Below are 13,170 nucleotides of genomic sequence, written 5' to 3' on the forward strand. Positions count from 1 at the left end.
TTAGGGAAAAATCTTCGCCCAAAAGACAGCTGTTGGAATAACCTGCTCCCGGGAGCACAGCAGGTATACACTCCAGGGATATTTTGATTCCGTTTCAGAGTGATTCCCCGAGAGAAGAAAATGCAACAACAACTTGCATTTATATAATGCCCTTCACGCAAAGTAGCGACTCCGAGAACAAAATAATCTAATAATAATCCTTGTGTTTCATATATCGCCTTATCACATGGGTGTGACGTCTCAAAGCACTTCACAGAATAACAGAATATATTGTAAAGTGAATTGACCGTGTGTTTATGGGCAAAATGAAATAATAGTAAATTGTTACTGACGCGATGGCTGAGCTAAACAGGCTCCATTTCAGAGATTTTACAGGAACACGTTTAGAGTTTTTACGTTTCTGATTATTACTTTTGTTCAATTCCCGGATTGGATCCGGGATTTAATCTGACTTGATTGTGGATCATAATTTTTTTTTACAATTTTTGGGGCAAATGATGATGCAAAAATCTGCTTTTGTATGTTTGATTATAACATTTATAGATTTATTAAAATAATCTGAAAAATTCTGACCCTTTGTGGTCTCTGTCACGGCATTGAATATAACTCCACTTTGTGGAGTCCTGTAGCTCAGTGGTTAGAGCAGTCGCTTTGCAAGTGAGAGACCTGAGTTCAATTCCAGGCAGAGGGCGAAACCTTGGGCAAGTTTCCTTACTCCACACAGAGCCTAATAATAATCCCTCCAAAACCAAAAACAATAATAAATTGGTCATTTTCAATCTACGACTGTTTGTGGGACATTGCTGTGCGCAATTGGCTGCCGCGTTCGCCCACAAATATACAGTCAATTCACTTTACAGTATATTCTGTGAAGAGTCACATTACCAAAAAGTCTCAGCTCAAGTTCAAAGAGACTCCTGTCTGCTTCTGTGAATAGTAAGCTGTTAATTTACAGTAAGTAGCCACAGTAACTCATCATGGCTGCTGTGTGTTCATGAAAATATCTTTCACATACATTTCACATTTCAACCTCTCAGTGTCAGCAACAAACGTCCCAATGTCAGTCAGGCAACACCCTGCAGGCAGAGCCAGTGCACGCAAATGCCTTTGACTGAAGCGAACGTGTGCAAGAGAAGGCCAGGCTGGGGAAGAAATAAAGGTGATAAAACCAAATACCTGTAAGTCACCAAAAAGACCTTTAGAGGAAGCTCACTCAGACTCTACAGCTCGACAATACTCTCTCTCTCTCTCAGAGTGTGTAGCTATAGCTCTACATCAATAATAATAATCCTTGCATTTGATACAGCGAGCACCTTATCAGGTCTTCGAAACGTCTCAACTGTCCTTTCTGTCCCACACCCGTACCAAGACACGCTCTGCCTTCGCTCACCTCCGCAACATCCACCACTGCTTCACCCCTCAGCCCGCCGAAACCCTCGTCCACGCATTCATCACATCTAAGCTCGACTACGCCAACTCCCTGATTGTCGGCCTTCCCAACTCTTCCCTCCACAAGCTGCAGATCATCCAGAACTCTGCAGCTCGTGTCCTCTCCCACAACAGGCTCCGTCACCCTATCACCCCCATCCTCGCTCGGCTCCCTTGTCTTCAAGGCAACATCTATTCAACATCTATTACTGCTCGGTAAACAATAGTCTCTCTCAGGGTGGGTGGTTACCGAGAGAAGCACAATACACATCAAGTCAGTACTACAATAGTCCATTAATGAGGAAGCCTCATGTTTGTTGTGTTACATCAGAGGATGTGGGTTAGACCAGTGGAGGGACTGGCAGATTATCAGGAACATGACACAGATATTGGGAGAGGTGACTGCTCAGTGAGGTCCCAGCAGGAGCCTGTTACTGCCAGACTGACCCACTCTGACAAGAAGATAGATCAAAACACTAAAATTTACAGGGAAGGACAGAATAATACAAAGAAAATTGTAACGTAATTCTAACTTGATTACTGATGGAAAATCTCTTTTACGAATAAGATTTTATTACTCCTCACATCAGACCATTTCATACACCCATCACCCAACCCTAGCACCCCCACCCCAAAAGAAAAAGCTCTCCCCTCTCTATATAGTTTCCCCCAATGTTATAATTTACACCATTCCGCCGTAAGTGTTGATGAAGTTAACGTGTAAGGCAGGTGATCATCATGTCAGAAAGATATTAAATAATGAAGAGGATTGCAGGAGAGATTTTACAGACAAATATCTGCAACGCACATTACGAGACCTCTAAGGGTTTAGTTACTTCCTGAAATAATAAATATTTCAAAATCCCTATATTAAGAAAAAAAGAACTTGCTGTGCACAGGATTTTGAAATTGCAGATGCTATTTAATAGCTGACTGATGCCAACAGGAAGAACACAAACATGGACACAAGTAAACAGAAATCAGGAAAGTCACACGTAAAACACAGCAACGTATTTCAATACGCTGCTGTGCACCCACTAGGCAACTCCTGGTCAAGTGATGCAATTGTTTTGTAGGCAATTCAGCAAGGCCCATAAACAACCATGGGGTGAACAATTGATTGATTTATCTGGAAGTTTTTAGGATGGAAGAGGATGGGGAGAGAGAGAGCTGGACAGATTGAGAGATGGGAAGAGAGATGGAATTCCTGGAAACGGAGAAGAGAACAGGAAGATGATGATGATTAAACCAGACTCTCCTGTTCTAAATTTCCAGTTTCCTTCAACGGAGAAACACTCAGCGACCAAAGAGCGATCACTTCTCAGAGGCACTTGCTCAGTGTGAACAGCGAGAACATAATACAATGGGTGATTTATAATATCTTCATTCCAGTAGAGAGGAAAAAAATATTTGTGCCCCTGATCGCTGGCATTAATATTTCATTGTGAATTCCTTTCAAGGGAACATGCCCAAATCAATCAGAGTTTGCATCGAGCAAGTTCTGACGTGAGTAGTAGACCTGACTCGATTATTAAACATTAAAATAAAACCACAGTGCTTACTGCATCCACAGAGGAAATGTAGAAAGTGCATTTGACAGTAACTTTTCACTGTGCATCGCTGTTTGCTTCCCCCCCCACACACCACCGGGCATGGAGGTGAAAGAGAATAAGTACAAATTGCACCACTAATGATCTGTTCAAAAAAAGTGATTCTAAACGGCTACACGTCGAGAATGTTTAAGGTCAACTGAGTGTATCACACGCCTTGCCCTGACCCCAGCACAATGTGAGCCTGGGGCAAATCGCCCGCTGATTAAGACGATATTGCTATGTTTTGTAAAGCCACCACCCTCCATCTCAGTGAGCTGGGCTACGCTGTGCCAGCAGTAAATTTCTGTGAAGCGTTTCGCGATGTGCTCCTGACATAAAAAACACAATATCAAAAAATATTGCTTCAATTACAGATGGTATTGCTGGCGTGTAGAGGTCCGTTGAACTGCACTCATGTCAAGGACTGGATGCCGCCATATGGTTTATAAACAACAAGTTCAACCCATTTCTTGACTCGTTGTTTGGGGAGCGGGTCTGCTTGCCATACGGCTGGCTGCACAGTCACATTACCAAAAAGTCTCAGCTCAAGTTCAAAGAGACTCCTGTCTGCTTCTGTGAATAGTAAGCTGTTAATTTACAGTAAGTAGCCACAGTAACTCATCATGGCTGCTGTGTGTTCATGAAAATATCTTTCACATACATTTCACATTTCAACCTCTCTTGTGGAGTCCTATAGTGTAGAGCACTCGCCTCGCAATCGAGGACCTGGGTTCGATTCCCAGGTAGGGCGAAACATTAGGCAAGTTTCCTTACTCCACACCCCGGTTTAACTAGCATTAAGTAGGAACCTGGTTGTTGGTCAATTAGTGGATCGCTTTTCCGGAGCAATAATCCCTTCCATTTTTTTTATAAAATAATAATTTGGTCACTCAATCCATGACTGTTTGTGGGAACACTGCGGTGCGCAGTTGGTTGCTACGTTCCGGCCACAAAGTAGTCAATTCACTTTACAGTATACTCTGTGAAGAGCTTTGAGACATCTCAAAGAAGTGATAAGGCACTATATCGAATGCAAGTATTATTATTATTATTATTATCTCGGTTGAGACCAGTTCAGGTTAGTGTTTGTAAATCATGGTGGGGCGACAAGAGAAGAGAAACAGAGAAAAATAAAAATATAAACAGGCATTTAGGCTGATTATGGAACATTCTTTCACCAACGCCCGATCAGACATTCTCCTCAATCATCAGACTTGAACTTGAGACAACATTCCTGTAATGTTCTCTCTGGTGAATAGCAATAATTCATGTAAAAGGGATCATATTTCCACTGCCTTAATTACCCCAAGAATGTGAAACCGCTTGTTTGATACTATTATTTCAAGAGGACGGTTTTGTCAGGCTCCCGGATTCCTAATCTGCTCAGTGAGCCTTTGAAGAACTGATTAATGACTTGCGGATGTTCAAGGGCAAAAAACAGATCAGGTGCTCGCGATAAGTTGTTGAAAAGAAAAAGGCAATGACAAACGATTTTCTTTAAACATTTCAATCACACCTATTGGAAAGTCGAGATCCTCGCTCAGTTCGTTTCTCCCATCCTCTTCTCTCCACACTCCATTTTCCCAGCCAACACGGCAGGACCCGACCTGGTATCCAGTCAATCCATTGCATTGCCAATTGGTCAGAGGAAGAGAGCAGTTCTCTGTGAGCATCACCATTCATCTGCCAGGTCAGAAAGTGTCTTTCTCTCTCTCTCTCAAAGCTTCTCTTGCCCTCTCCAGAGTGGGTGTGGAGTGTGCACTGAACACACAAGCCATGTTATTGCACACTGTGGCACCACATGGCCTGTGCTGGAGGATCAGCCACCATCGGACTTTTATGCTATAGTGGTGGAGCGGAAGCATTGACAATACTTTTTCTCCAATGGTAGGGGGGTGGAGTGGAGACAGAAACATTCACTTCAGAATTATTTATTCCAGCGATTCATCCTAAACCACTGGCAATAAAACCCAGCCAGGCCGCGAAGCTTCTCCTGAACAATAGCAGATGTGTCAACGGCAAATTTACAGCTTCTGCCCATAGAACAAAACTGATCAGCTTTCCAAAGTGGATCTCATTCTGCAGCTGTCATACTTTCTGTCATCCAACACCAGCAAAAAAAATACCTTGTCAATTTCTAAACTCTGAATATTCAGTGGACAACACTCACAAGAGAGGCAGCAGCTCTCTGCCTGAATGTGGTTCTGATGTTAATGCAGAATTGCTGATGTGTATTTAAGTGAACAGTCAGCGTCACTGTTAAATAATGCAGAGAGAGAGACAGTCATGATAAACTTAAGTGATTTGGGTTTACCGAGGTTCCTTTGGCCACAGATTAGCAAAGTGCTTTGGGACGATCTCCCGACGTGAAAGGTGCTACACAAATGTAACTTGTTGGTTTTAGGAGGAGTTGCTCTGGGAGATATTGAGGAAGAACAAATAATAGATCTAGCGAACAAGAATGGGTAAAGGAGCAGCTCTCAGACAAGATCTCAACACAGTGTCCTCAGAGCTAAGCCTCCTAGCACTCCCAGGCAGGCACGACTGGTGTTAATTACAGCACTGAAACTGTGGTGCACACAGTCAGGCACCCAGGACTCACCGACACACACAAACAAATGTTCAACCTGATGATGAGTCCCTGTCCTGGTTGAGAAAACTGCTCTCCTAGGGGCCAGTCAATGGCAAAGACAGGAGAACGGCAAAAAGTAAACTGATGGATTGTATGTGTAATGGCCGACAGCTGCCGGGGGTTTTGATGGTAATAAAACGATCAGTGAGAAATTCTAAATGAAGCACATTAAGCTGCTCATTGGAAGCCCTGATGCTTGGCATCCTCATTTCACGTACAGCTCTATAATTACCAGTAAGTGGGGATCTGAAATGTATTCCTATATCAAGAGTAATTATACTCACAATGATTAAACATGATAGACAGGCTGTAATCACTTTGGAAGTAAGTTTGGTAACTGTAAATTGTTCGGTTTGTGAATTTGAAATGTCTTCACTTCCGCTCTGGTTTCTCCCAAAGGCCAGAGATGTGACACAGGCGAGCAGGCAATTCCCATCAAGGGCAGTGTGAGAAGTACAGAGAGTCACAGACTATATTTATTCTGGACACACGGTATTACAGTCAGAATGCTGAGCACACGTTTAAAAGTTAACCTCGTTTATAAAAACGGTTGAGTGAAGACGAACCAGAAAATAAAAACATTATTTACTGTCGCTGCCTCATGGCAACTTCAGGTGTGAAGGAGACACCTGCTTGCGGGGAAGAGCCTGAGATTTCCATTGGAATCAGAGCGGGATTGGGATTCAATCTCATCTTGGCTCTGTGGCTCCCACTGAACTGTGCACAGCTGGAAGAGGAGAGAGAAAAAAAAAATCACATGAACGGGAAGAAATGAAGAGATTGACTATCGTACAGACAGTCCCAGGAACAGTCAGACTCGGATATGTCTTGCGTCAATGATGAGAAGCATCACCCACGTGTCATTGACTAAATTCAGGGGGCCATACATACAAACACACACACACACACAGACAGACACATACATACAGACACACACAAAGACACATACACACACACAGACAGACAGATGCAGACAGACATAAACACACTCAGAGACAGACACACACACTGACAGACAGACACAACACACTCACAGACACACAGACAGACACTGAAACACACACTCACTCACAGACAGACACACTGATCTGACAAGGCTCGAACAGGTGACAGGGTGGAGGTGGTGAGGGCTGAACCTGTTGAGTCAGGGAGAGATCGAACAACAAACAGGGAAAAAGTGAGACAAACCCGAAGAGAAGTTAAACCTGTGAGACGTTGAGATCTTGGATTTACATTGCCATTTATCTTCATCCCTGAATAATCATGTGACGGGATGTGGCTCGCTGTGGGGTGCAGTACATCCTGCCCATGGATAGCCTAACTTTCACTAGTCACTAGTTAACTTTCACTTGAGCTGAAACCAATGGCAGCTCATGGTCTCCCAATACTCCAGAGATCTCCGCATCTGCTCCCCAACACTTCACAGATAAAGATGGGAGTGAGAGCTGACGTATGATCTGTGGTGAAAGCCAACCCCGCTCCACGCGTAGGTCCATCAGCACCCGGAGATGTCCTTCTGTTTCCTCCGTAAGAAACGCACATCAGTGGGGTCGAAGCCCCTCTCCTTGGCCCCAAACAGAGCCCAGAGCGGGGTCTTCGCCATGTAATCCTCTGACGAGAAGGTCCTGGCACCTGCGCTCTCCTCGTAACCCGCGATTAAATCCTGAAATCGCTCGTAGTCTATCCACGTCCACCATTCTCCATTCACTTTGAACTGGAAAAAAGACAAGAGAGAACCAGGCGATCAGTGATTCAGATCACAGCAAGAACATCCCGCTAGCCAGAATCCTCATAGGGACAGCTCAACAGAATTAGGAAGCCCATGGAATTCAGCAGCCGTTCACAGCAGATCTTTTACTCCCATGTGCTTTCCCCCATCCCCCAGCCAACCCCTGCCCCATCTGCCCAATCACTTCCCAAGTATCTATGATAATAACACTCTGAATGAAAAAAATCCTTCTATCCCTGCCTCCTGCCTCCCACCAAATTGTTCTGCCAACAATCCCTGGGTAAGAATGGGTTCTGTGGGTGGTGTACTGGCAGGGTATGTATCAGCTCGTTATCTGCTTTCACTCATGATGAGAAGCATTTGCAAGAAACTCCCAGCACCCCCCACCCCCGCCAAATCTGATTATCCATAACATAAATCAGATAAGACACTCTTGTCATCATTTATTGATCCAACTCCTCGATGACGTGATAGTCGCTTTATCAAATGAAAGGATTATTATAATTGGGGAAGTTTTATAGTCCTTAATGAAAAGTTCCGATGAGTGAAGCGGTTTAGTGACCTGCTCGTGCCTGTTAAACACATCCATTAGATTGTATTCTTTTATTATTTTAATGTACGAGTGACGGCCTCGGTGACTGGCGGGGGGTGGGCTCTAGTTGCCCAGTCAGGAGGCTGCTGTAAGCAGCGGCTCAGATGGCCATCCATTAACCCCTCGGCTACCAAAGGTTCTGGAAAGAGTCCTGTCTTAATCAGCCAAGAGACTCAGTGCATCTCAACTGATATACATGTCAGAGACACCAATATACGGTATAAAGCCACAGTCCCAACTCACTACAATAAATAGAACGTTAATGTATAGAAAAATGAAAGATTATTCATAGCCGCTGTCTTTTCCCTACTTTTGTCTTATTAATTTTAAAATTTGCAGTTTTGCTCTTTTCCTAATTGAAGCCATCCCAACAAACCGTAACCTCTCCCAGTGATGGTGTGCAGGAAGCCTGGCTGACTCTCACCTCCCTAACCCTGAGGCCATTAGTAGCCCCAAATTAGACTAAGTGACTGAGTGATGATAATCTACAAGCTTCTTGCTCGTACAGCTTCCTGCTCCAGTCTGTTGTTTTATTGCTAAATTCCACAGCAAAGTCTCATCTCTGTCACAGTCAAGACACGGAATGTGTTTCGAATTACTGCACATCTACATTTTTTCAAAGAAATCAATGACAACTGTTGGAAACAATGTTCTAATTGGTAAGAATCATTAAGGTATATAAAACGACCCTAACAGTGAAGAATCTGCAATTATATCTGAAGTTCACTCACACCTCAACCTGAGGATCAGCGATGGTCTGTGAAGTGGGATATTTCTGTCAGGAGATCATTGATGTGATTTGTAGGGATTGTCCACTCTCTAGTCACACTGTCAATAATGTTCTCTACAACTATGGAGTCTGCAATCCAATTACCCTGACTCACAGGGCACCACTTCACCCTGAGAAAGCACTCCCAATTCCTTAATAAATTTCCAATTCATTCTCATCATATTTCATTGCAATAGTGTTGTCAGGTGGAACCCAAGATTGATTCCCTACATTGCAGCCCACTCTTATAATAGACCACAAATCTTACACAGCACTGAAAGCTGTCCTAATAAATATAATAATTTATGCACATTATGAAATACAACACTAAACCTGATTAGTGAGCGTGTGTTATGACACAATGGGAAAATGTTGGGAGACTTGATTTCTGTAGACTGGGTGTAATAGCCTTAGATACACATCAATTGATGAATCGTCAAAGTCTAAAGCAGAATATAGGAAATCACGGTGTCTCAAATTACTGCACAACCACATTTTTTTCAAAGAAATCAACAACAAACTGTGGGAAACAATGTTCTAATTGATAAGAATCATTAAGGTTAAAAAAAACACCCTAAATAGTGAAGACGTCTGCAAAGCTGACTGGGGTTCAGTTAATTATCATCTGTCTGGAACGTGAGCAGTGAAATTATAGAATGATGCGGGGGGGTGGCAGGGACAGGGACAGAAACCTGCAGACTATAGGATATCGAGTGAGGGCAATAAATCTAAACATCTGGTGAAAGGCAGATAGTGCTGAATAAATGACAGCTATTGTTTGAGAGAGTTACTATTGTTATTAAAGAGTTACTGAATGGAGATCGAGGGAGTAGATATTTCATTATGTCCGAGAGCATTCGATAATGTCTCTCAGGCTCAAGTGATGGTGATGGTTAAACGTCAGGAAACACTTTAGCAACTCAGTCCATCAAACCTTAAGCCATGAGCAGCCGTGACTCCATAAACATTAACAACAATCCTTGCACTTGATACAGAACCTTGCAGATCGGGAGGACATCTCAAAGGCTTCACAGGATTTACTGTGAAGCGTAGTGACTGTGTATTTTGTAGGCTCACCTTTCTGTGTGCAATGAGGAGGCAGTTTGAGTGCTCGTGTTCACAGGCAATTTCATAGTCAGTCAGGAGGTCAGCCAGTTGCTGGACAAAGTGTACCACCTCCTGGTGCCAGGGAACATTAGCCATGGTCAGGCTGCTCGCTGAGCTGTCTCCACAGTATGTCACCCCCTGGAGAGTAACAGATTCCGTTAGTAACACACAATGACCCAGCAACTTATAATAATAATCCTTGCTTTTAATACAGCGCCTTATCACGGTCTTCGAGACGTCTCAAAGCACTTCACAAAGTATTCCATAAAGTGAATTGACTGTATATTTTGTGGATGAAACGCGGCAGTCAATTGCACACAGCAGCGTCCCACAAACAATCGTAGATTGAAGTGACCAAATTTATTATTTTTTTTAAAGGAATTATTACACCTGGAAAAGCGATCCGCCAATCGTCTAACAACTGGGTTCCTACTTACTGCTAGGTGCAGAGTAAGGAAACTTGGCAAACATTTCGCCCTGCCGGGAATTGAACCCATCTAAAACTCACAACACAAACCCCCCCCCACCCCCCACACTGCACTGGAATGCCAGCCTAGTCTGTGAGCTCAAGTCCCAAAGTGGTTCTTGAACACACAATCTTCCAGCCAAGAGATCAATGAAACTTTAACATTGACTTTATTTATGCTGGGTGATTGGTGGTGATGAGCCTGTAAATTACCCTGTACAGAAAGAAAACATTTAAAATGATCTTCAGAGACACAGCAAATTCAGGGCTGAGAAAAAAGCAATTCTCCAGGATCAGGGACATGCAGATTAACTTGATCAATAGAACACAGATTAAAACTACTTCCTCGTAGCCAGTCATTCCACGAGCACTCTGTTCTCAGGTGCTGGTAGAGCTGGTAACATCTAAATGAATTACCACAAATCTCATCGCTTTAGTTTCAAAGCAGAGACAATTAAACACCTGTGTTTAAAAATCAATGAGAATAAAATTAGGTGAAAATCCTGTGGCAGTAAATCCCACAATAGATTTACACAAACATCAAGTCACCAGTAAAGCACAACTCCAACACTGTTTAACAAAGAGTGAGAATGTTAAAGACCACATAAATCCCAGATGGTGGTGGTAGGCAAGTAATCACAGAAAACACTGCACTGAACAGCCATAACCCTCAACAGTGGTCATTGCTCACTGGAGTGCGTCAGTAAAACCACATTCCTGAGCTGCACCCTTGCACTCACAGCTCTTCTCTTCAATTCATGGCAAAAGGACCCCAGCCCTGAGCTGCCATTGTGAAGGACCCTGATCCTCATTATGAACAATCTTGCTGTGAACCATGCAAAAATCACATGAATATGCCTACATTACAGGGTGCCAATAAATCTCCCTCACTGACTCTCCGGTCCGTGTCTGCTCATCGTCATCCACCGAATCCGCTGCCCACTCACCTCTTTGAGCACAGACTGAATTCAATCGTCAAAGACTTCATACACTTGCGGATTTGTGACAGAGAATTGCACATCCCAGCTGCTCTTGGTGGGAAGCCATTCTTTCCTACCTGCCCTTTGTTCCTTTATTCTGTGATTATCTGTAATATGTGCCTCCAGCTGCTGACTCGTGACCCGTGGAAATAATCAATCACCCTGTTATATCATCTCAGTCTTAACAAATTCTATCATGTCTGTCATTAACCTGCTTAGTTCCAATAAAAAAAATGCAGGTATAATAATGGGTTCAGATTGTACAGTTCCCCAATTAATTCCTTCCCACCTCAGAAAGTATGAAGTTTCTCAGGAAATGAAGAAATAACCCATAAATTCAAAAGAGTATAAAGAGGCGGATTTGTTTAAAACCACATTTTAAATAAGTGAAACCACATGAACATTACAGAGTTTATTTTTGTGAACACAGAGTAAAAAACAAAAAAGCACCACTTAAAACAATCTTGATACCCAATTTTTATTTTTAAATTAGTTTCTGCTGAGGTGCTTTGAATGTTGAAGTTTACCTGCTGTTTTATCCACTGGAATTAATGAGAGCATTAGCCTGACAGTGAAAAATGACAGGTTTCCGAACCGTGTTATTTCAATGCTTTTTGTAATCATGGTCACAAATGATATTTTACGCAGGAGATTTTTGATTATGCAGCATAAAGGGGATTTTTAAATGATTCCCTCCCCATGTTACCTCAAACTGGGCTCAGGCTTCAAAGTACCTCAAGATAAACCTGAATGCTGACGCACACAGCCCTCAGAAACCGGCAGAGGGAAAAGATTCAGGTTTATACCAGAGCCAGGGCTGACGCAAAGGAAGTCAAGACCTGCGCTGGAGGAGAGGAACTTTCCTCTTACAACAGAGATCATTATAATGAAATAAAAACAGAAGTGGCTGGAAACACTCAGCAGGTCAGGCTGCATCTATGGAGGAAAGTGAGTGAACGGTTCAGGTTGATGGCCTTTCGCCAGCGACTTGTTTTTAGTTCAGATTTCCAGTATTTTGCCTTCTGTTACTCGTTATAATGAAACCTATTCACTAGCTGCCGGGTGACTGAGCAACCTCTGGCCGGACGTTTGACGGGAGCTCAGAACAGAACGCTCATTTGCACGAAGCAGCAAGCGAGTGACTGCAGGACTCTTCATTACAGCCACCAGAGCAGGCTTCCTCTCAGCTCCCTCACCAGCCACAGCACTGCCCAAGCTTCAACAACAACAACAACAACAAGATTCCATTTATAAAGCGCCTTTCACGTCAGGAGGACGTCCCAAGGCGCTTCAGGACCCAGAGTCCGGCGGTGAATGGCGTCCATGCTCACATTCCCTTCATTCCTGACTTTTCTCACGTTGTGAAGTGCTTTGAGATCTCCCTCATGAGGCAGCTTCTGTGTAACTGGCAGTTTGGTGGACATGCTGCTCAGATGTCACCATTACTGACCATTCTGTCTGCGCTTTTGGTCATCGTTCCCTTCTGTACACGGCATACAGTGAGATTTCCTGATTGGAATACAACGCGATGCTCACCTTAACTTCAATAAAGTCTGGCTTTCCGACATCAATCAAATCAGAGTAAGCTTTCAGCTCATCCACGTTCCAAGCCTTGACCAGCGTCAGCCTGTACACCGTGCGCTGCTTCTGCAGGAGAAGGGAAACCGGATTATAACACAAGGCAATCACTGCTGCTCTCCCTCCTGTTGCGCATTGCATTTCCCAACAACAACAACTTGCATTTGTATAGCGTCCTTCACACAAAGTACTGTCCCGGAGCCCCACCAGCCCATGTGCAGAACTCAGCTGCACTCAGGAGCTAACTGCTCACTGTGTTATCACTGTGTGTAGGTTCAGAGTAAGTCATGAGCTGCT

General features: G+C 43.5%; 1 protein-coding gene across 4 annotated transcripts in view; it reads right to left on the reverse strand.

Annotated features, from left to right (window-relative positions):
• Positions 1 to 6,110: 6,110 nt before the first annotated feature.
• The window catches only part of tyw1 (tRNA-yW synthesizing protein 1 homolog (S. cerevisiae)), a 45,815-nt gene continuing 38,755 nt past the window's right edge, over positions 6,111 to 13,170 (reverse strand). For 2 of the 4 annotated variants that reach the window (XM_042338643.1, XM_042338642.1), the window contains exons 14-16: positions 12,832 to 12,942; positions 9,820 to 9,987; positions 6,111 to 7,366 (exon numbers count right to left, since the gene is read on the reverse strand). In XM_042338643.1, the coding sequence (XP_042194577.1) occupies positions 7,148 to 7,366; positions 9,820 to 9,987; positions 12,832 to 12,942 (498 nt within the window). In that variant the 3' untranslated portion in view covers positions 6,111 to 7,147. The remainder of the gene's footprint in view (positions 7,367 to 9,819; positions 9,988 to 12,831; positions 12,943 to 13,170) is intronic. The other 2 variants (XR_006085325.1, XR_006085324.1) reach the window with 2 other exon arrangements.

This window comes from Callorhinchus milii, unplaced genomic scaffold (genome assembly GCF_018977255.1).
Source record: "Callorhinchus milii isolate IMCB2004 unplaced genomic scaffold, IMCB_Cmil_1.0 Scaffold10, whole genome shotgun sequence".
Taxonomy (NCBI): domain Eukaryota; kingdom Metazoa; phylum Chordata; class Chondrichthyes; order Chimaeriformes; family Callorhinchidae; genus Callorhinchus; species Callorhinchus milii.